The sequence below is a fragment of the Delphinus delphis genome, chromosome 8 (genome assembly GCF_949987515.2).
Source record: "Delphinus delphis chromosome 8, mDelDel1.2, whole genome shotgun sequence".
Taxonomy (NCBI): domain Eukaryota; kingdom Metazoa; phylum Chordata; class Mammalia; order Artiodactyla; family Delphinidae; genus Delphinus; species Delphinus delphis.
The window spans coordinates 83,055,649-83,080,565 of record NC_082690.1 but is presented as its reverse complement, the minus strand read 5'-3'; the positions used below and the strand labels follow the sequence as shown (position 1 = coordinate 83,080,565).

The 24,917-nt window shown below is 40.5% G+C and overlaps 1 protein-coding gene across 3 annotated transcripts in view; it reads left to right on the top strand.

Moving 5' to 3' along the window:
- The window catches only part of MPPED2 (metallophosphoesterase domain containing 2), a 173,966-nt gene that overhangs the window by 69,564 nt on the left and 79,485 nt on the right, over positions 1 to 24,917 (top strand). For all 3 annotated transcript variants that reach the window (XM_060017367.1, XM_060017366.1, XM_060017365.1), the window contains one exon: positions 19,048 to 19,273. In XM_060017367.1, coding sequence (XP_059873350.1) covers positions 19,048 to 19,273 — 226 coding nt within the window. The remainder of the gene's footprint in view (positions 1 to 19,047; positions 19,274 to 24,917) is intronic.

Sequence of the window (24,917 nt, the reverse complement as noted above, 5' to 3'; positions counted from 1 at the left end):
AAGGGGATAATAGTTCTCACTCCATAAGGTTGTTCTAAGGATTAAGTAGGTTAATGTATAAAGTTTTTTAAGGCAGAGCCCAACAGAGGGTAATGTTTTGTGTGTCAGTTCTAAACCTCATAATGGTCATCATCATTTGATTTTGTTTACAGTTATCAGGATCTCTTACTAGGCTGTTGTAAGGAGGAATAGAAGGTATACAAACAGTATTATTTGGGAGAATGATTATTAATTAAACATGTGGACATATAAACATAGTGAGTTGCATCGGTTAGGAGGCTTTTGGCTGCAAGAAACAAAATAGCTTAAACAACAAGAGGCTTGTTATACAACAAGAAGTTTGGGAGAAAAGCGTTTTTCGGGATCTGGTAGTTCAGGAATTCTTTCAGTCTTCCTTTCTCAGCTTCTCCTGTGCTGTTAGTCTTGCTACTAAGGTTGGAGAATAACTGTTGAAGTACCAGGCATAGAATGAAGGCCATTTCCTCCTTGTATTGTCTCTTTGTACAGGTGGTGACCCTTTCTCAGAAGCCCATCAGCAGATTGGCCCTCATGTCTCATTGGCTAGGACTGGGTGACATGCACCTTTTTAAACCAATCACTGGCAAGGGAAATAGAATTGCTGATTAATCAAGATCCACTTGCCTGAGTCTTCTAAGAATAGGCCCTTCTTTCTTGAGCACATGGCTTTGGGGGGTGGGGGGGGAGGCAAGAGGGGTGAATATATGAACAAAATTGGAGGCTCTGCTATCTTGGAAAGCTGGGGTGAGGATTTGAATAGACCATCAACAGTGTCTGCTTCATGAGTCAAATAATGAAGGATCTTCGGATGGCACCTTGGAGAGAGTCACCTACTATTTTCCTAGAATAGAGTTCATTTAGTATGACTTACTGTAATTCAGGAGACAGCTGTTGTGGCATGGCAAGCTGGTGACTGAGACGCCTTGTGTAACACTTAAAATGTCATGCTTATCACCTGTTTCCTATTTTCATCTTGAAACTTTTTACTTTTCTCTTTTCCTTTTCCTTTGATTCTTTTCCTCTTTTCTTTCTTCTGTTTCATCTCTTGCCCTTTGCATGGAACAACTACCAGGCCCCATATATTAAACAGGATGATTGGCTTCTAGTCACCTATGTCTCTTTCCAGTAGAAAAGAGAGAAGATTCCTGTTATGCAGTCAGATTCCAAAACTTTGAGAGGCTCAACCCATAATCGTGTATTGTTTGATGGCTGGCTGTTCAGAGTAGCTTAATTTTCTTTCTCTCTTACCCATCTAAACTTGACCTGTCAAGATTCTTTTGTTTTGTTTTGTTTTTTTTGCCGTACGCGGGCCTCTCACTGTTGTGGCCTCTCCCGCTGCGGAGCACAGGCTCCAGACGCGCAGGCTCAGCGGCCATGGCTCACGGGCTCAGCTGCTCTGCGGCACATGGGATCTTCCTGGACCGGGACACGAACCCGTGTCCCCTGCATCGGCAGGCAGACTCTCAACCACTGTGCCACCAGGGAAGCCCCTCAAGATTCTTAACGATAGCACAGGGAGTATCCTTTTAATAATCCAGATGAATTAGTTGTCACCATCAGCTGGTCATCAAGAGATGGAAAGACCCGTTGGAATCTGAACCCACTGATATAGGGTAGCAAGGATGCCTGTTAAACCCTCAGTAAAAGAGACATGCACAGCAGTCAAACCCTGGCAAAAGCAAAAATAAAAGCAAGAACAAACGGAAATGAATGATATCATTGTTCAATTCTAGTGGTTTTGAGCTCAGTTTCCTTTATAGGTGAATTAGCCTGAACTAATTCAGGCTAGTAGCCTGGTAGACTGAGGACTCCCTCTGCCCCTGGACAAGAACGAAAGTAGGACAAGAGGCCTCCAATACCCCTCTTGCTAGGGTCATGTTGGCCACTGAGATCTTACCTAGTTGCTAGAAGATGCAAAGAAAAAGTGGAAGTGAGAAAAGAGAATATTTTTCTTTAAGATCATGGCCCGCTCAGACCTAGAGAATCAGAGTCTCCCAGGAGGGAGCCTGGAATCTGATTTTTTTTTTTTAACTCCCTTCCTAATTCAGGACATCAGACAGGTTTGGAAGCCACTGGCCTAGAGTAACTATCTCAGACCTTCTAATGATTAAAGTGTTTGCACGATCTGACTTCTAGGGCAGTGATTTTTCAGCTGTGTTACAAGGGGCTAGCAATGGGGCCCGAGGGGGCAGAACTCTACCTCTCGCCCCCCACCTTCAGGCTCTCTTCAACTACAGCAGACGCATTTTGACTCTTGTTCTTTAGTTCAAGCTTCTTTATAAACTTTTCTTTGAACAAAGTTTTCCCTTCGCTCCACTTGTTCCACCACACAACAAACAAAAATGATCTGCTTCTGGACCAAGACACAGGCTGATACGACTTCCTGTAAAGCCTTGTCCACGGCACCTTTGGAGAGCTGAGAGAAATCCTATTAAGGTCTTGAAGGCCTGAGGTTGCATGAATAGAACATGGAAAGTCAGTGGTGGCCAAGTAGAATGACCGTGGCTGGGGGGGGAGCAGAGCCCCTGTCAGGAGTCAGCCCTAGTCCTCCCCTCCCCCAGCTCAGCGCCAGTCAGCACAGTCTTCGCGGGACAGTCTGTTACCTCCTGTTTGGCATCCCTTCAGTTAAGCCATCATGCTATAGTAAACCTCAACTACCCAGAGCCCAGTTCCCTCTAATGGGATTTTTAAGATGACCAAGGTAAAGCCTAAGAAAATAAGCAAATAAATTAGCTTTGTTGAACTGCTCCCAACCACCCCCAGACAGCAGCAATAACTCACTTGCAGGGTAATGTGCACATCTAGCCCCATCTTGTACCTTTTTACCTCCTGCATGGCTGCTTCACCATCAGGCCCTTAGTATGCTTGTCTTCCCGGGGCAGCAAGTTGAATAAACACGTTTTAGAAATATTTTAGATCACATGAGTAGGTTTAAAAAAATATTCTCTAGTTAATTTTCCACTAATTGACAATAGAAGATGGGTGTTCTCATGAAAATTGAGATCTTAAAGGAACCACGTGGTTGATATACTCTTCTAAACATAGCGCGCACCCGCGCGCGCATGCGTGGGTAAGCATGCATGAATGTGCTTCCTGCTTCCTTACATTATGTTACACATGATCAGGGAAGTCTATTTCTTATGTATCTTATTATTGAAAAAGGGCTGGGCAGACTGAAAATGTCCAGTGATCTCCCTCAAAGACACCATCCTTGATTGCCATATCTCAGTAGATTTCCTCTGTTATTCTCTGTCATAGCACCTGCTAATACCCTTCCTAGGACTTACCATAGTCTGAGTTACATTAGTGGGTATTTACTGCTTTATTGTCTCTTACTCCCAGCTGAGTTTAAGCTCCATAACAGCGGAGACCTTTTCTGTTTTGTGCATCATTACGTCAAGCACACTGCCTGTCATACACTAGGACCCCAGGGAATAGCTGTTGAATGTCATAGGGAGACTGACCATTCCATGGGCATTCGGGACCCTATTTCATCATCAGATCTCATTCTAACTTTGAGAGGGTCAGGGATCTAATGAGATTTGATGGGATCTAATAGGATTTCTTTCCCCCAGGGCTGCTGGATTAGGAAATCAGGTTGTGACCCGACTTTGCAAGAGCTTTGAAATGAGCCCAAAGGGAAAGGAAGCCACAAAGTGGGTGAATCTAAGAATGTGGCGTTTAAAGTGAAATGCCACACTACAGAGTTAAAAAGTAAGAAGAGATGAACCCGAAGAATTGAAATCTGGCCAGACCTTCCTTCAACTTTACAGTCTTTGGATGGGTTTGAATAGCAATAGTTGTAGTTCTCTGTTGTGGGGGATTGTCAGACCCTGCAAAAATATCTTCTTTTCCTGCTAGTGTATCTAATCTCTAGTTTCTGGCTAAAACACTCCAAAAGAATTCATCTCAAGAAAGTAGTCTTTTTCAAAAAATTTTGACTGCCATTTTCAGCATTTAAGAATCAATGATACTGCTTTTACCTCCCACTCTGAAGAGAATAATCCTAGTGAAAAATGCTAGTATTTCAGAGACGGGCAAACATGAAATACCATGGTTGAGATGAGCCTATGTGTTATAAAAATATCAATCTAGAAAATCTTTTGCTCAGAGCCTTGAGAAATCATCTTGGTATTTTATGTGAAAAAGGGGTGCTGAATTGGCTGTGAGTTAACAAATGTAGCTCCTTAGCTACTGAAGAAAAAAATAAGTAAAAATGTCAGTGTTGCTCTCATGGAAGATCTTTACTGTTGGGTTTCATTAAAGATGCTTCAGCAATAGTGTCAGAGACAGAAGAAAAGTTTGGAAGGATAGTGGTTGGATTCAGAGCAGTCATCTCTTTTCTATTTCTTTCTTTTTTTTTGTTTAAGATTTTTTGATGTGGACCATTTTTAAAGTCTTTATTGAATTTGTTACAATGTTGCTTCTGTTTTATGTTTTGGTTTTTTGACCCTGAAGCATGTAGGATCTTAGCTCCCCAACCAGGGATCGAACCCACACCCCCTGCATCGGAAGGCGAAATCTTAACCACTGGACCACCAGGGAAGTCCCAGAGCAGTCATTTCTATTAAGTTACTCTCTGATTTAAGCTCACAGTTAAGGTGGCTAAACAGATGCCCTTATGGATCAAATGAAAGAAAATAATCTTAAACTGTAAGAGTAGAAGTTTAAAAAACAACAGGAAAGAGTATCCCAACAATAAACTCTGAGCAGTCCTGAGTGTCCATGAGATACGAAGAAATTAGTGGCCATATGCCCGGGGGTTATTGGTTGGTCCTTGCAGGTAGTGGCAGATCGACTTTAGTCAGGATTCATGATTGTAGGCACCGTCTTCAGAAAAGCCTCTCAGTTTTTCAGAACCTGAATTCCCTAATCTTTAAAGCAGATCATTTAAATGATCTCCAACTCAAAAACTCTGACCCTGCCATTGTATGATGTGGTAGAGAAGGAGAGGATTGGTCTGCAAAATAAGGAGTTTCACCTTGCACAAACTCACTGGGTGACCTGAGTCATTTAAACTTGCTGGGTCTTAGTTTCTTGTTCCATGGAAGGAATGATTCTGATCTCAGATGACTCGCCTAGGTTGGAATCTCAGCGAGCCTGGAATTAGAGGATAAGAGGTCAGGAGCACCCTGCTGCCTCTTGATTTTCTGTTGGAAGCAAAAGGAAAAAGCTGGCCCTACAAGTATGTTAGCCAGGATTCTTTCATCTGACCCAGTGACTTGGGGGCCTGAGAAGATGCACACACATGTCCTGTTTGGCTTGGTCAGTAGACTCATTCGTGAAGAGTGGCCTCTGCAAAGCCAGCTGTCAAAACATCAGTGATTTGCCTGAGGGGCCTAGGAGGGAAAACGTTCAGATGAAGGGATGCAATGAAGAAGAAATATAGGAACCTTCCTCAAATAATGAATGGCTGTTGCATTAACTCCACTATTGATTATCTCCTCTGAGCTCCCTAATCCTGGGAACAAAGGCTGGAAAAATCTTTAAACGAATAGTGTTAATCATGCAACAATAGTAATTCCCTTCTCTTTTGAAATCGAAGCATTATTTGCGTGATGTGTATAGCTTATTCATTCATTTATTTGTCCATTTATTTGTTTACCCATTCAACAAATTTGAATCCTTACTACGTGCAGACCAGTCTCTTTGCTTCCATCTGCCTTCCCCAGCAAAAAGTCCCCTTATAACTGATTTTTAAAGTCAGATTTGGTTTCTCAATGACAAATGAATAGAATATCTTGTGATGGATATATCTGGTGCCATCTTAGGATAAAATAAAAATAGGATTTGTAACACTTTAAGGCCATCTGGAGTCCAAAACTGAGATACTAGCTACTCATATTCACATTATCCTTAACCAGGATAAAATTATTTCTTCATTCATTCATTTGATAAATAATTATTGAAGCCTGCTGGGAATGCAAAGAGGAATGGAATAGAGTCTGACCCTCCTGAAGTCCGTAGTCAAGTGGGAAAGAGAGCCCTGTAGACAGATCCTTCGTTCTATGAACTGCAAGCACTCGGCAAGCTCAGAGCCCAGAATACGAGTGGAGGGGTGACTAATGGGGGCCAGGTCACGAAGAGTTGTACACATCACACAAGTGACGTGTTTGGAGTTTGGCTTTTTGTCTATAGGCAATAACAGGGAGTCTAGGAGGATTTTAACGTGCGTGACTGTGTAAGTGAACAGAGGAATATATGTGAATAGTTTTCTATTCTGATAAGATCACCTTAGCATTAGTGTGTAGGATGGATTAAGCCTTATAAGAAGGTATATTAGTTTGCTAGGGCTGTCAACAAGATACCACCGACTGGGTGGCTTAAACAAGAGAAATTTATTTTCTCACAGTCTGGAGGCTAGAAGTTTGAGATCAAGGTGTCTGTAGGTTTACATTCCCCTGAAACCTCTCTCCTTGGCTTTCAGATGGCTGCCTTCTTGCCGTGTCCTGACATGGTTCTCCTCTGTGCATACACATTCCTGGTGTCTCTCTGTGTGCCCTTATTTATTTATTTATTTTCTTATAAGGACGTCAGTCATATTGGATTAGGGCCCATCCTATGGCCTCGTTTTAACTTAATTACCTCTTTAAAGACCCTATCTTCAAATACAGTCACATACTTGAAGTACTGGGGGAGAGGGCTTCAACATAAGAATTTTAGGGGGACTCAATTCAGCCCATAAAAGAAGCAAACCGAAAGGTAGGGAAATCCACACCTTGTCAGAAGGCATGGATGTGTGCGATAAGGGACAGAAATGGACATGTATTTTAATGAACAATTTAAGGCTAAAGCAGTATGTATTCATTTGACTTCAAATGTTCAGGAATAGGGACCCTCATAGAACAAGACCACCTGTGCTTTTTTTTTTTTTCATTTTACTGTCTTATTGCGAACAGTGTTCCACAGATGGTGTGTTCTCCAACTGTGGCCTGATTATCTGGATTCCTTAAAATATTTAATTGAATCATTTAAATGACAGCTTTAAAAAACAACTTATGCTTTAAGCATGCTACTTATGAGAAAACAGATTTAAGAAGACACAATGCAAATTTGTCTCTTGAACTGTAGCTTTAAAATGCTGGGGGCTAGATCTCAAGAAACTAGTAAACTATAATGTCTCAGTCCATTCAGGCTGCTATAACAAAATATCACACACTGGGTGACTTATACGCAACAGAAATTTATTTCTCACAGTTCAAGAGGCTGGAAACTCCAGAATCAAACATGGTTGAGTTCTGGTGAAGGCCCTCTTTGTGGTTCATATATGGTGTCCTCTTTCTGTGTCTTCACATGGTGGAAGGAGCAAGGGAGTTCTGTGGCTTCTCTTTTATGAGGGCACTAATCCCATTCATGGGGTGTCCACCCCCACCCACATGACCTAATCACTTCCCAAAGGTGGCACCTCCAAATACCATCACATTGGGAATTTCAATATATGAATTTTGGGGGGGACACAAATCTTCAGACCATAACATATGAGTAAAGAAGAAAAATATAGAAAGTGAAATAGACCTCCAACTCTACTTCCTGGAACCTTGGGCCCCAAGGGCCATGATGGACTTTCCAGAAATCCTTTCTTCCTGAGAAATTATACTACATATTTTGTACTGCTTCATCCCAAAGGGGAGGCTTGGGGCATTAGGCCACAAAGCTCTTCCCAAGAGAAGAGGTCAGAGACTGTTGGAACTAGTATTTCAATGAAACCGAAACCTTATCAGCAGTAGGCTTCATGATGTCGTACTACCCAGCAAGTCTTCTTTGTAGCTTCCAATTATCTGGAGTTTTTAGTAGAAAATTTTGCCAGCTGAGGGGTGGGGGAGAAGCAAAAATGGAAGAGGAATGCGATCTTCGTTCTCTCCATCTCATCACTGTCACTATTGATCAAAATAACCTTCCCTGAGAGATTTCTCTTAAGTTTTTACCCTTGGAAGGCTTCATTAAAATTTTGAAATATAAAATGGGAAAAGTTGATTTTATTGGATCCTAAATTTTGCTCTATGTGGCTTCCTGTCCAGAGTGCAAATTATTAAAATTGACATAGAATGTGTGTGCAAGGTAATATCATTTTTTGTAGACTCTTTTCTAAATTTCAAGATATCCGTAGAGTGGATTAGATTATATAGCAAGTGGGCACTCTGAAAAGAAAATAGAATTGTGTATTGATGCTTTCAGAAATATTATTTGATGGCAATGAAATATTCTCTGAGATTCCCTTCAGAGGGGAGAAAATGGAGTTTGTTTGCAGTAATTGCATTTTCTAGCATTTGCTCTCACACTTTCCAATATAAGCCGATTGAAACCTGTGATCTGGTTTTGCTTATTGGCAAAAGTACCAGGTAAATTCATCTGTGATGCATTTAAAGAAGATGCTTTTGAAAGTTTGGAAATTGAGATGGCTTTTTCTTATTAGATTTCAAGAGTATTAGGGTTCATTTCTATATTTTAGTCTAATGTAATATTAGCCAAATATGTTCTTTTTCAATTTAGTTTTAATCAAGTTCTAGAAGACCATTTTCATCTAGCCCCAGTGGCGCTGTTAAGGCAGAGATTTTATTTCCACTGTCAACCCTCTGTTCTGGCTTCTGTGGACCAGCCCCTTGGAATCACTGCACACTGAAATCCTGCATTCATCTGCCCAAACATTGTTTCAGCATGCAAAAATCATAGTAGCTATTACAAAAAGATTTTTTTTATTATTACTTGTGGGGTTAAAGTGGGGAGGGAATCTAAAAAGCCTCTAAAATTGTTATTATTTTTTAAAGATGACCTTTATGCCAGCATTATTTTTATTTGATTTTTTACTATACTTAATGGTTTAAAAGGCACACACATAGGATTTGTATTTGTTCCTCTAATTATTCAGTAGAGTAATTGCCACTTGGTTTGTAATTATTGCTGGAAGGAACACCTTTTTCTTAGTTGCTTTTTTAAAGGCTTTGTGGGGAAAAAAATCCCAACATATTGTTTTTCAGCTCACCATAGACTTTGTCAGTCAACACTACTAGTTTGTTAAAGATACTCATTGAATACTCTTTTAAGATGGTAAGAAGTAGGAGATGAACCCCTTATCTCGAATGAAGTTACAATGCAGAACAAAGACAGTATAAAAATAATGATAATAATAATAATCGTCCTTTATGTGTCAGTTTTATATTAAGTTCTTTATCAATCTCACTCAGTCTGCATGTCCACACTGTAATATAGGTTGTGCAATTATACTTATTTTTTCTGATGAGTAATATGAAGGTTAAATAGCATGTTTTGAGTTTCAGTTTCTCAGGTAGTAAGTGACAGAATCAGAAACTTGGTCCTGAATCTGTCTGACTCCAAAGCCCATGATCTCTCCATCATGCCATTATTTCTACATTCTATTATGCTCCAGTGAAATAAACATGTACACGGCTGGTTGAGATGAGACTTGACAATGTTGTTACCAATTCTTCCTGTGACTATCCAGTGAAATCCTGATTTGGATCCAGTTTTCTGAAACTTGAGGAAGTCAACTGAAGGGTCTTGAGGAGATAGTCTGATTGTTTCAGATCAGATTTGTTGTATTTGTTGTATCAGTCTTTTTCAACAAGCCAAGGCTCTCATTTGTGAGGAAGAGTTTGGACAAAATAAACAATGAAGAGACTACCCATGGTTCATAGTAATAGTCAGATGGTAATACTCAAGTATAATTGGAGCCATGCTTCCTTGGACAGTTACCATCACAGCTTTACATATAGAACATGCCATGTTGGTCTGGGAAGCAACTTAGAGGTACTCAGTTGGGAAACAAGGAGGAGATTGTCATTCATTTTTAATACCTTGTGGTAGTAAAGTGTATGAATATGTGTGTGTGTTTGTGTGTGTTGTGTGTGTTAAGTCACAGAAAGCTGTGTTGGAATAAGGTTATGGTTGAGACGAGAATGCATGCAAACAAGCTGCTGCTGAGTGGCACTCAAATCTCTGAGATGTTTCCAGGTCCATAATAATTATGGGTACTAATGGCCTTGTGGTTTACACTTCTTAGTCACGTTACCTGTCATCAGTGCCGTATACTGGTGACTACTCGAGTCCAGAGGGGGGTCTGCTTTCCCCGGTGAGGGATGGACTTTGTGGATTTAGGCTTATAACATCTCCTGATGCCTTGTGATTCTTTTTATGGAGGAGGCTGAAGAGGAGGAGGGAGCATTTCAGCTGTGGCTTCTTAACACTAGCCCTAATTCCTGCAGCAGACCACTGGGCGTTCACTCAGCATTCCTTACTTTCTCCTGGGTTTCCGGCTCAGCCTTGACATTATTGTAATATAGTTTTCTGTGTTTAATATTTCTTAGACTTGGTTTCCCATTGCAAGCATGGAAGAAACCCTAATGCATGAGTTTCAGAGGAGAAGGTAGCAGTCTGAACCTGCTGTGTGGCTCCATCAGCAAGTGTGAGTATTAACGTTAGAGCTGTCAGGACTTGTGAAAATTAATGGAGCCTGACGGGGGACAGACTGAGGTCAGAGACGGAGCTTGCCCTGATTGAATGTTTCTGGTGGCTTTGCAGCCGAGGCAAGTGAGTGCAAAACCGTGGAGCCGAGAGGGAGTGCTGGAGGTCCATTCATTTATTTAACATGTAGGCAGTGGGCACCAAATATGTGTCAAGCACTTTTCTAGGTGCTGGGAGCAAAGCAGGAAAAGGTGGGCTGTACCTGCTTCTAGCTTCAGAGCCCTCTCCCTACCTCCAGGCTGGACTCAGCCTTTCTCTGCTGTTGGCCCCCAGCAGTCATCAAGGAAGGAATTTATTAATTTATTTTAATTTTTATTGAAGTATAGTTGATTTTCAGTGTTGTGTGAATTTCTGCTGTACAGCAAAGTGATTCAGTTATACATATATATATTCCTTTTCATATTCTTTTCCATTATGGTTTATCACAGGATATTGAATGTAATACCCCGTGCTATAGAGTAGGACGACCTTATTGTTTTATCCATCCTATATATAATAGTTTGTATCTGCTAATCCCAAATCCCAATCCAGGAAGGAATTTAACTGACACATCTCCTTAGTCCATCCCAGAGCCTCATAATTCTTCCATCCTCATAGCCATTGGTATTATTTTTTTTTCCTTCCATCCTCCTGCAAAATTTTCTGCTTGGCCAATTTTCAAGCCCAAGTTATTCTTATTTAGTCCTGAGTGGAATAGAGAACCTTTAAGAGTTTAAACATTTCCCTCTCTGTTGGAGTCATGATATTAAAATACAATAATAATCTTAAACAGAAAAAAATGCCTTCTATTATCCACCTTGGGGCTATAACAAGGTCCCTTTATAACATTGGCATTAGGGAACATCTACAGTGCCCCACACAGACCAAAGGTTTCAGAAATGTGATTGAATTGCAATATATCTCTTTTGTGTATAACAGTCCCATGATAATAGGTCTGAGTATATATCTGTTTTATTCTTTTGAATCTCAGAAAATTCATTTTTTCTAGCACATTGTCAAGGGAAGGGGAGCCTGAAGCTTGTGCCCTGTGAGTTGTATTTTCCTGGGCATCTGGGAGCCATTGCAGGTTCTTCTGACTTGTTATCTCTGTGTTGTTTTCTTCTTGCTACACAGTGAGCTTTATTTTATGTGAGTGATATGCTAGAAATATTTTTGGTTTCCTCATATATTTTCAAAGTCTGGAATTTACGAGTATGGAGGGGAGTGTGCATAGAGATTGGAGATATTTAAATTAATTTGTCACCTTCGTATAAGTAGGTTTTCCTTTACCCAGGAAACCCAGCAAGCCATGTTTGCTTTGGGATGATCTCCTTCACAAAGAACTACTATTGTACTCTGGGTTTTTTCCCCCTGGGTTTTTAGCAGAAATAAATAGGAGATAGCAGTCAGTTAACCTTGCCTGTCAGATCCCTGATAAAAATTGGGCATGGTGAAGGTGGTATTTGTCGTAAGTCACAACCTGATGGCCATTTTGGTTGCCCCTATTTCCCATACTCCCCATTCATGACGAATGAAGAGTGTGGGGCAGGAGCCAACTCCTAGTAGGTGGCAGGCAGATTCCCAGGAAAAGAAAGTATTCTGGAATGACCTTGGATTCTGATCTGACATGAACTTGAGTTTTCGAGAGGAATACATTCTATAATGATTTTTAAAAATAGGTTGCAGTTGTGTGATAATTTTGTTGAACATTACTTTTATTGGTGGGTGCGGGGCAAGGTAGCAAGGAATCGTGTTTGGCCAGAGGAGCGCTTCTATATGTTTATTGTAAAATGGTGATGCACACATGCCCTGGTCCTCACCACTCTCTCTTACTTCTACCTAGTTCAGTTCACATTTTTGTCTTATTTCTCTGGTCCCTGTAGACATTTTAGTTTATTACCTTGGACTTCTATTCTACTGTCAAAGCCTCATCTTATTTCTCATAATACAGTCAACAAGTTTTTAAATTCTGGGACTCTGCATGACAATGGACAAAGGAGCTTTTTTTCCTTCTTCTCAAGTCTGTGACCTTCCCTTCCTTGGGTAGGCTCCCAGATTCTTCTGGGAGCTATAGTGCAGCTTCTGCACCCACAGCTGCAGTAACATTTGGGGAATGCCTAACTTGAGCCATCATGTGTCGTATGAGGAGGACTCATGTAAGAGATAGGTCTTAAGCCAAAGTCCATGAGGCTGTTAAAAATTTGGGCTCACCTTCACTTAGAGGGGTGGGATAGGGAGGACGGGAGGGAGACGGAAGAGGGAGGAGATATGGGGATATATGTATGTGTATAGCTGATTCACTTGGTTATACAGCAGAAATTAACACGCCATTGTAAAGCAGTTATACTCCAATACTGATGTTAAAAGTAAATAAATAAATAAATCATGTGTCCAAAAAAAAAAAGATTTGGGCTCACCTGACAGAATACTAGCAGGGGAGGCAAAGAGCTTTTCTTGTCCCACTTTTGCCACCAGCTTGACTTGTGACTTTTCTTAGCAAGTGACAGCACCTCTCTGGCACTCACTCTCTTCATTAGTAAAATTGAATTGGATACATCAGTGATTTTTCTTTTTAATATTTTTAAGCCAGGGCTAACTTTCTTCGAATCAAATCTTTCCCCAAATCGTAAAATAAAGGAAAGCAGTGCTGCTATGGTGAACATGGGAGCAGGCCCCTCCCCTCCCCCCTGTCTCTTTCCTCACATCGCCCTGCTCCAGCCCCGGGGAGGGTTACAGAGCACAGCTTTCAAATCACTCAGGGTGTGAAACATGGGAGCCGCTTTAAGTGACACATTAAATGTCCAGAGTTTGGGAAGGAAGGGAGGCTGACCTTGACACAATCCGCTGTGTGTCTGCTTTAAAGTTGTCACAGCTTTATCAGACATGTGCATAGCCAAAGATCTTAGTTTTTCTTTTTCTGTTCCTCTCTATATACTCATCGAAGAGTACCTTCATCTGAATCTATGAAGATATTAGGGATATTCCAAATGAGTAGTCACTCTTGAGAGAAGTAGAATCTGGGCGTTACTTACCACAGGTTACACTATTCATTTGTGAATGAGGGGCCGATCCTGGCCCATTTTTTGGCAATCAGTAAATGTTAGAAGAGATAGGTAACTGGATGTTAGAAGGAGGAAAGCAGTGATGTGTTGAGGGCACACATTTTCAAGGTTAGAAGCATCTCGACAGAGGCAGCTAGGTTTGCATTGTGTATAGGTTGAAGGCCTCGTAGGTCCACCCACCATCACCTCAGATCCAGATATCTTAATGACCCTGGTAATGTTTTTGTTAATTTGAAGGATACATTGGACCATGCCAGTTTCTGCCTTTGGAAAATCAAAGTTTTCTTTTTCATCCCCACATGTTTTTCTTTGAAGGCAATGACATTGTGCAATGTGACCAGGGTGTGATCCAATTTGTGGATAAACTAATATTTTCTTGGTTGGCAACTGGGAAGGGCAATCATTATAATAATTATTATAACACAGCTAATATCTATTGAATGATGATAAAGTGTGAGAAACTGTGCAAACCTTTACATGCAGTATATTGTTTAATGTGCATCAAACCCTAGGGGTAGTATTTTTATTTTCGCCCCATTTGTATTGAAGAAACTGCAGTTTAAAAACAGTGTATTGGAGAGGATTTGGCTAGACTGGATTGGAGATGCTTCCTCATATCACTGCTAAAGTTCTGGAAAGAGAATTCCAGAAGCTTGCAGCTGGTAGGCCAAATTAGATGTATTAGAATTGGCCCCCAACTGTGTTTGTTTGTTTTTAATTGAACTAGCGATTCAGGAGGGCTTAAACTTGGAGGACAACCCAGTACTGGTTTAAGCCTTGTCATATAGCTCAAGATGACAAGCCCATTCCTGGAATTCTTTTTAGGAAGTTCCTGGTAAGTCTTGCAGAGGTTCATTCATTCCTTCAACAGATACTTATTGTGTGCCTGCCATATGGGAAGGTATTGAACTGGGAACTTTGGGCCAAACAAGGAACCACAAGCCACAATCCATGCCTACAAGGACCTTACAGTCTAGGAGGAGACAAGTCACATGCAAAGGGTAAAACTAAAAAAATGGAGTAAAATAATAAATTGCGCTGATTATTTACTCCATACCACACATGTGCTTTGGAAGCTTTATGTCATTTTATCTTGAACACAACCTATGAGGTGGATGCAGTTATTATCCCCGTGTTGCTAACGCACCATAGAGAACATAAGGGCTCTGTCCAAGGTCATACAGCTAACATGTCATGAAACCTGCAGAGGCCCCACTCTTACCCTCTTGCTGCCTCCACAGTTTAAGTTGTAATAAAATTTAAAAATTTGAAAATTAAATTGCAGAGAATAGAAGTGTGACACATGCAGTAAGAAAATATTAAATAATATTCATAGAATTAAAGATGAAGAGGGAAAGTGTAATGGGTCAGCTGAGAATGAGGTGGGACGCAAAGGGAGTTGAGGAAGAAGAGAGGAAAGGAAATACCGGAGAGGGAGGGGGAGAAGGCAGAGTCCAGCATCACTAATCCAGGAAGAGATGCTTTGTCAGACAGGGATGTCACTGCGGAGACATCCATGGAGATGAGGATGGAGAAAAAGGCTTGGCTTTGGTTTTTAGGAGGTTTTTATTGACATTCAGGGAAGCTTTTGGAAGAGTACAGAAACAAAGGCAGATTGCATTGGGTACATTCTGAGTAGCCATTTATGTCTAAGTTGCCGATTCTAATAGTAGGGTAGCCCATCAGGCAACACAGTCGTGATCAGTGGGCCAAGGTGTGAGAAGTAACAGGGAATGAGGAGGTCTGCAGCAGACTGAGGTCAGTATCGCCTGATTTTTTTATCTTCCAAAAGAAGCCAGAAACCCTGAATTTTTGGTGTGATATTTCCTGATTTCTAAATGTTAGTTCAACTAAGAAAATAAAATAAAACACAGTTGAGGGCCCACTATAATACATCTGTGGGCTGAATTTGGCATACCAGCTGCAAGCTTCTAGAATCCTCCTTCCAGAAGTTTAGAAATAAAATGAGGAAACATCTCAAAGAAGAAGTAAGGTTAGGGATGGTTTAGGATTGCATTTGAGGAGTGTGTGTGTGTGTGTGTGTGTGTGTGTGTGTGTGTGTGAGTGAAGAGCTGCTTGTTTTTATTTTCTTGGGGTGGGTAAACATAAACTCACTAAGGAGGAGAAATAAAGACACCCAAAATATCGTAGAGAGTTGTCTGAAAAATTAAAGTGCCAGTGGCAGGAAATGGATTAAGAGGCCAATTATTAGAAAGATGAGAAGATGTAAACAGTGATCGGAAAGTGAAGAGAAGGAAATGAAGAGAGTCTCTCTTGAGGTGAGGACGTATTGTATGCTAAGTGCAGAGTCAAAAGGAGCCTGGTACCTAGAGAGGAACCTGGAAAAGTTTTGTGATAGCGGCTTAGGGAATAGGCAGTGGCAAGAGAATAGGGTGATTAGAATTGTAGAATAGCAGGGAGGACCCAGCTGACTTCCATTATCCATTAGTTTTAAGTGAGCATCTATTTATGTGATATAGATACAGTAGGAGATACAGATTTGAATAAGACTTAATTGATGCCTCCAAGAGCTTATCGTCTTACTTATGATCAGTAGCTCTAAACTGAACTGATTGATGGGCTAGTTTCCCAAATTACATTCATTCACTTGCTAGTCATCACTTTGCCATATCTGTGAATTATCTGTGTTATTATTTGCTCAATAGTTTTCTTTGAATCATCTCTTAATTTATATACGAAAATAGAAAAATGAAAATAGAAGTGAAAAATGAAGCCATATATCATTACTTGCATTGTTGTATTTTTCCAAATATGCATTTTTAGAACATACAAAACTACTTGACATTTTGTCAGAAGTTCATCTCTATTCCACCTAAAATAATCTTGTATCTTACCAATAGAACATATACCGTGTCTTAGGAAAGATAGAACTGGTTAGTTGGTAGAATTCTTTAGGTCATTCAAAGCAAGAATTTTTCCACATTAGAATAACTGCACTACGGCCTTGGTTTTTTATTCAGGCAGGTCAGCTTCGATGGCCTGATCTGAATAAAATGGATAAAGGCAGGCACCTCTTTGTCTGACAATTTTAAAATAATGCTATTTGAATAACGAGAAGTTAGAGAGCCTTCCAAATTAATCTAGTCTGGAAAAAACCAAAAATGCCATCAAGTAACAGGACAGTTTGCATATAAAACACAAAGGTTGGCAGATTAGATGAAAGGTCAGTTCAGCAAAAAAAATATGTCAGACAATCTCATAACATAGGTAACAGAGGACGGAACTTGGAAACTACTATTGGATTCTCAGAAAGAGATGAGTTTGTTGGCAATGCGTAAATATCATCACGATTTTCTGTGGCTGTTCATTTTGGTGGCTACTTCTTTATGCTGAGTCTCCAAAATTTGATTTAAAAGACACTGAAGAGGCTGCCTTCCTGAGAAAGATTTACTTTGCAGCAGTTTTACTTTTTTTTTTTTTCTTCTTAACTGATCTGAAGGGGAGAAATGTACTTCCTTCACCTTGTTTCCCCATCTCACCCATTCCATCCCTGAACCAAATCTCTGAAATGGAAAAAAACAAGAAGCCAAGGCCTCTTGCAAGAGCAGTGTACATAAAGACAGGGTTTACAGCGAGTCCATCATCATGAATGATTAGAGGAGGACCAGCAGCTAAAGCATGACTTGTACAAATAGAGTTGCTCAAAGGTTCACGCAGGTAGGACCTGCCTTGGAGCAGATTACTGTCCAGGAAAACATTTCAGCCCGTTCCGGCCTTGGGAGCACAGGTGAGTCTGGGGATGCAGTTTCAGGCCAGTGTGTTCACAGAGCCATGATGTTGAAACTGTGGGGCATCTCAAAAACTTCCAGCATGTGCAGTACTGGGAATTTGCAGCCTTCTTAATACATCTTTCATCTGTATTTTAAGTGCAGGGAGTTGTGCAAAATATCATTCTATCCAAGTAGCTTGCAACATACATCACAGTCTTATTGCCTTATGCTAGTGCAGATTATAAGCTCTGCATGCATTTAAGAGAGGCTTCCTATTTTCTATGAGCTCTTCACTGTAGCCTTGCAAATAACTGAGGCCAAAGGCATTTCACAGAGCATTGTGGGCTAATAATCAAGGATATCTATTGATGCTTGGCCACAATGTTTTCGGTTTCGTCTTTCTGCAGTGTTGTTTTCTGACTGCTTTCACCTCTCTCCTAAGTCTCCCCCTTAACCCACATGCTATATATACAATTTTAATACTTTTATTAAATTTTAAAAATTTAATAATTTTTATACAATTTTTCAGCAATTTGCATTGCTGAAATCCAAGTGGGCCTATGACAAAACTTGCCTTCCCTTCCAAACAGTATAATTCTCTCCCCCACTATAAGCTCCATTAATTGAATCATTGATTCTGGCTTGCTGGTAAGGACCAATTCTTACAACAAATGTATCCCATTTCCTGCTAGTGGTAACTTTCATTCTTCCTGGAATAGCAGGCAACATTAATTTTGCATCGGACCTAGGAGTCTCAGGAAGCTGGAATTATAGGCACCATCGTCCCGCCCTTTTCCTCCTCCAAATAAAATGAAATAAAATAAAACGAGCCCCTGCCCAGTGGCGAGGCTTGAGGGATGGATAATGACAAAGAAGAGAAAAAGGCATTAATTTCAGGATGGGGGCAGCTGCCCGGCACTATCTCCCTTTGGATTTTGGTTCTTATAGCATCACGGTGAGTTATTAATATGTATGGTCCGTACTTTATTCAAACATTATAAATCTATGCAGAAGTCTGGTGTTTGGGTTTTCCTTTATAGCTTTCATTCTTCTTCCCAGAATTATCTCATTTTGATCGGGAAACTTCTGCATAAAAAACACACATGGAGAACTCACATTTCCATACCATAAATATTAAAAGGGGGTTAAGCTTTACAGTTTCTTCTCCCACCCCAACGGGAGGAAATTTAGCCTTCTAATCAGGGGGCCATTCTTAATGTTCTTTTTATTCGCAAGCCAAAAGGTAAACTTTAACTTGCCGTATGCAATTGTACCGTGTAGTTCCTTTCATTTATGTAAATTGTGAAGTGCTTGGCTATGCCATGTCTTTTGTATGAAGCTTACACTAAAAAATCTTAGCAGTTATCTGAGTTGTTAAGAATAGTTGGTCGGCTTATTTTTTAAGGGTCAAAACCAAGTCCAGACCTTTTTAAGGCTCGTGATTAAAGTACTTTTTGCTGGATAATTATAAAGTATGGATTCGTCACAGTGTGGATTCATCACAGTGACTCTGTAGCAGCCAGAAAAGGGAAATGAAACTAGCAAACTTAATGTCTCCTCAGTAGCTTTTTAGCTTCTGAGCAGCTTCCTATCTCCCGTTTATTGTCATTTTTGTTAGCATAAAAAAGTCGTCATAAATTTCGGTTCCCATGGAAATAGAAAGGAATGCGTGAGCTATTTCATTTGGGGATACTGTCTGCTAACCACGCAGTCTCTGCAGTTGTACTTCGTGATGGGAAATGTACATGCTAATTGGTGCTTTTTTTTTCTTATTTCAGGAAACCTGCCCTATGAATATAAAATAGTGATTGCTGGGAATCATGAACTGACATTTGATAAGGAATTCATGGCAGACCTTGTTAAACAGGACTACTACCGTTTCCCCTCTGTGTCCAAATTGAAACCAGAGGACTTTGACAACGTTCAGTCCCTCCTGACAAACAGTATTTACTTACAAGACTCGGAGGTAACAGTGAAGGGATTCAGGATATACGGTGCACCTTGGTAAGTGTTCATTCCAACAGTCTTCCCCTCTGTTTTTTTAGCTCAGCACTCAGAAAGCATGGTTCTGGCTTAGGTGCCTTAAACCAAAAGGATAAAGATGAAGAGAAACCTTTTGGCTGTATTTAGGACATAACACATATTTCGGCACTGCTGCAAAACACGATGCTTGTTGTTTTCATTGTGATGCAGATTTCTTTAGGCAAGGTCAACGGGAGCATGGCTTTGGTAGATACGTGTCTGTTTGTGCGACCGGGGCTGCATGTGTGTCTGTGGGACACAGAAGGATTTGGTGGAAGCTCACTGTGTTACCCTTCATGCAGATTCAGCCACTCTGAACATTCCATCAGCCTACGTGACTCGTTCCCTTCTCGTTTTACATTGGAAGCACTCATAAAATATCTTGCTTACATTAGAGTTTCTCAAATCTTGCTACACATCAGAATCACCTGACCAACTCTGAAGAAATACAGATTTTGAAGCCATATCCCCCTGAGACTCTGATTCTCCTTCCTGAGGTGGAGCCCAGTGACCTGTATTTTTAAAGCTCCCCAGACAAGACTGAAGCACAGACAGTTTGGAAGTTACCGGTTGAGAGCTCAGTCCTAGAATTCTCAGTACTGAAATTCTCAGCTCTAGAAAACTCGAAGCAGGCGTGTATTCCTTGGGACCAGACAAGGAAACATTCTGACCTTGGCTCTGTCAGTTGTCAGCTGTCTGGATTTGAAGAAGTTAATTCATAGAGAAGGAACCTCAGTGAAAATAATACCTACTTTTAGAGGGTTATTATGCGGATTAAATTAGGTGATGTTTGCAATGGATTGAGAAGAGCGCCTGGTGATTTGCTTAGAATAACAATTACCATTTTTGAGGCCTTAGCTCTGCCACGAGATATTTATGGGAACTTGAGCAAGTCACTTAGCCTCTAGAGCCAGTTTTTTCATCTCTAAAATGGGAGTGTTAGATCAGAAGATCAGTAGCAGAGGAGTCTTGGATTTTTCTTTATTTGCTTTCTTACTTTTTGAGAGCCCTGTGTGTATAGAGAGCAGAAAAACTAATCTTTACTCACTTAACCTGGAAAAGTATCCCAGTCCTGCCTTAGGAGTTGCGGATAAGGCTGGAAAAGGACAGAGTGAATTCAGATTGGCCACCCCACTCAACAGTTTGGATTGTCTTCTGTAAAAGAGAAAGTTGAGATATTTCCTGTCATTTGGTTTTCTAGCCAAATTTGGTTTTCATCAGTCCAGAAGGACTGATGAGTGGATACAGGAAGTATATTTCCGTTTAAAATCAACCTGACCGTGATTCTGAACTCTTAATTGAGTACTTAACCAAATGTCAGGCACTAGGTCCTTTATACCTATTATCTCATTTTCTTCAAGCTACCTTTAAGAGACAGCCACTATTGTGATCCTCATCTGGCAGATGGGAAAACTCGGGCACAGAAAGGTTAAGTAACTGCTCAAGAATCGCACGGATTCTAAGTGGTAGCATCCTAATTTCAGTCTTGCTGCAGGGTACATGGTATGCCTGAGGTGGTGGTGGTAGTGCTGTGGTAATTGGTGGTTATAATCTGCAGTGTTTATATCCAGCTTTATGAATGCACGTCAATTAGTTCTTTTTATATGTGACAAGGTGGTAAAGGGCAAGAGAACGAACAGCAGAAGTTAGCCCTCTCAAGCAATAATCTGAAAGCTGATCTTGGGGTAATGTAGGATGTCGATATCAGCATTTCTGGGTAAAGGGCAGGAGAGAGAGCGCTTTTTCAACTTCACAGCTCACTTCTTAATGACTATGCAGTAGTTGAGAAATGACCTCTAATTGGTAGAGAAGCTCTACTTGGAGTTGAGATGATTTTTTCAATGATTTAAGATGATTTTTGAAAAGTCTTCAGAGCCCAGAACATTTAAGCCCATTCCTGAACAGACAGGACTTTCAGAGGTTCCCTGGATTGACGGTGGTTGGTGTGATGACAGCAAGCTTCCTCCATTATCTGAACAGGTCCAGATCTGTTTAGGATAGGGTTTAGCTCAACCAGGTTATGGCTGTGATGCATGAGGGAGTGATTTTGAATTCCGAGGCAGATCGTGTAGCATCTCAAGAAATAACAAAACATAATAGTTCCAACGTGGGAAGTAACGGGGCGTAATTTGGTTTTGGTGGTGGTACAAACTTCGGACAAAGTTTATGTCTGAACTGGATTGATCTCATTCAAAATGTTTTATTTTAATATTGGAGAAACTGGTAAAGTCAAGAAAACACTCAGCATTAGTCTTCTAAAATGTTACCCTGAAGTTGTTTTTTACACACAGTTTACTGGGATTTCTAGAAAGTTTGAACTATTTCCTTTCTTTTTACAATGAGGGAGATCTTTAAATGGAATTTATCTCACCCATAGGAATTGTTGATACTTTGTCTTTTTACCAAGAATACAGGGGTTGATGAAGAGGAAATTGCAATTTTGTCATATTTTTATGATGAAAATTAGTATTAATATTTAAAAATAATAATTAAAATAGTTAAAAAAATAATATTCTCAGAACTGCTGTAATCTGAACATTGATTTAGGAATGCCTATGTTAGCATTTCTATGCAAGGAGAACAGATTTTCCCATTTCTACTACTTATTTATTCAGCCTTGGGACCTTGGGCATTTTTCTGAATGTCTCCATGCCTCCGTTTTCTCATCTCTAAAGTGAGAAATAGCAATATTACTTCTCTCTCATGGTTGTTATAAGTGAGTTAATGCATGCAGAAGACTTCCTGGCATAGAGTAAGTACTGGATAAGTGTTAGCTATTACTGATGTAGCAGGGTTGGTGTTTCCAATGTACTTTGTACCTTTGTCCACCTTCACATGGAGACAATTGCACTAGGAGTCAGATGGGCTGGCTTCTAGCCTTAGTTCAGTCTCTGCTGATTGCACAACAAATCCCTTCTCTATTTTGTAAAACAGGGGTAGTGAGGTCTGCCCCACTTTCTCTCTGATGCCACTCACTTCAATAGTCACCAAAATTAGAATCTTTAAAGAGCGTACATAGTTGCGGGCATGCTTGATTATTTTAATATCTTGTACAATTTTTAGCTTCTTTCACTATTAAGAATTTGACTGGAAGCAAATTTGGGGGGGGTGGAATTTATACTAGAGCTGCTACTCGTCTCCTATGAGACATAAGGATTTTCCATCCTAAGATTCACACATAGGTGGACATCTGCTTAGTAACCCATCAGATACTCCAACTCCAAAATAATGTGAATGGTTTTAACTTTGATTTCCATGCTTTTCCTGTAACTTTTCTGGAGGGAATATTAAGTTCTGATTTACTGATATTGCTAGTGGTTTTCATTTAAAAACAGAAATCAAAATAAGAACCTTGATACTAAGGATTTCCATCCTGTCACAGGTTTCTCAAAAGTAATTACCATCTCTGTGATAAACCATAATGGAAAAGAATATAAAAGAAGAACGTCTATATGTGTATCACTGAGTCACCTTGCTGTACAGCAGAGATTGCCACAACTTTGTAAATCAGCTAGACTTCAATCAAAAAAAAAAATTTTTTTTTAAGTAATTGCTGTCTGACCAGGGAGAGAGCTCGTTAACTCATGTATTTACAAAATGTGGATTGTGACTCAGTTTCACTCTAAACAAGGTGTATTAGCTCATATTCATTACATGTTTATAACTTGTAGCACCGCTGAAAAACCTTCCTAAAGACCAGAGAGAATTAACGCAGGGTCTCCTAACTTACAATTTAGGAGGAATTTGTATGTGGAAAATAACTTACAACAATCCTGAGCAGTCATGTGTGTTTGCAATTGGAGCACACTGTCGTGCCAATTAGATTGGCAAAGAAGAGGGTTTGGATGTGGTTTGTTGGGTCTGGGAAAATCCAACGGTCTACACTGAAGAAGTTGTAAATGGGGTGCCTTATCCTGGAAGAAAGGTGCTCCCTTGGAAGGAAGGCAAGAGTTGACCCGTTCTCAAGGGGCAGCCCGGCCTCAGGAGGCCTTCCACCCGGTTCTGTGGCTTCTGTATGTATTCCTTCGGCACCTCATTCTTCGAAGAATCGTGAAGAAAGGAGTCAGGCGTGATGTATTGTCATGGGACTAACAGTTCAGTCACAGTTTTTCTTAACTTCTCCTATTACACTTTTCCCTCCCTCTCTGGGGGACAGAAGAGGGTCTTGTGTGGCCTAGCAGTTAGATCTGCCCAGGACTTTGCTCTCATAGCAGCACAGCTCGTGGATTTCTTGTATTCCTTGTGTTGATTTTTTGCCACCGAGGTGCTTCCTGATCTCCTTTCGTGATCACTTTCAACTTTTGATCCCAAAAATGTCTTTTCCAAAGGCTGACTGTGGTCAGAAAAAGGAGACAAAATTCTAATCTGTCAAATATCAACCACTGATATTTGTGCTAATTCACTGCTTGTCTGGTCAGGGTGGAGGGGAGGTGGCGTTTTGAAATCATCTCTGTATCTTTGGTTACTGGATCTGTAGCCAGCATTTTAGTGCAAGTAGATTTCCATAAGCTCACTCGTGGGACTGGGCATTTAAAAATCGACTAGCCCCTTCTTTTTTCTGATTTCAGTTGCTCTTTGGCTACTAAGATGCTTACGTAGAAAAATAAATCCAGGTGCAAACGGATCGGCAGCCAAGCCACAAAAAGTAAAAAAAAAAGTCTGTCTTGCTCCGACCTGAGTGTGGCAGTTGTATTGTTCAGCAGTGCACCTTGTTCCCCTCCTGAACAGAAACGCAGAGCTAGTCTCCTGTGACTTTTAATGAATATGAGCAGGGCTTTCCAATGTCCAGGAATTTGATCTCTACGCTGACCAAGGGGTCAGGAACAAAGAGCACACTTTCTCATGTTAGAGTAGACCCAGGTGTAATTTGTCAGATTTAGTAATTGTAGAGGAAGTGCCTTAACTTCTGCAGCAGGAAAATTAGATCGAGCCTAGGCAGTGTAATTCTAAAATGGCTGAAATAGCAAGAGAAAGTCCATTGAGCTGCATTTTCAAAGGAAGTGTGTGCAGGGTATTTTTTTTTTTCCTTCCTCTCTCCCCCTCATTTTGGATCATCAACATGTTGACTTTGTCCATTCCTTCAGATGTAATTTTCTCAGCGTTTTTCAAAGTGGGAGTTAAGCATTGATTCCACTCTCTGCAGCCTTTATAATTGTGTTTGCATCCAAACAGCTACAAGGTTGCTCACGTTTCCTTGTTCTGATCAGCACAATGGTACTGTAAGCTTACCCTTCAGAAAGCGTCAGATATTTTTATTTCCAACTGTAAGGTTTGTAATGCATCATGTATTTCGCTGACAGTCTTCAAGTTCTTGCAATAGCGAAAAAATTAACAGCAGATACTGAGTGAGGGGATGAGAAAACCAATTGGCAACTCATGATAGAATTCAGATCTGGGGATGGGTGGAATGGGCTCATTTATTTTATTTTCAAGTCATACTTAGTAATTAACTTGGGCCAAAAAGAAAAAAAGGGAAGAAGAAGAAGAAAAGAAAGAAACATCTCCACGTTCAGCAGGAAAGTCCTTTCACACTAAAGAACAGGACTGCACAAACAAGACTGATTCTGTGCCACGATTTCAGGGATTCCAGCTTTTCTTCAGGAGGGCTCAGGAAGGTATTGGCACA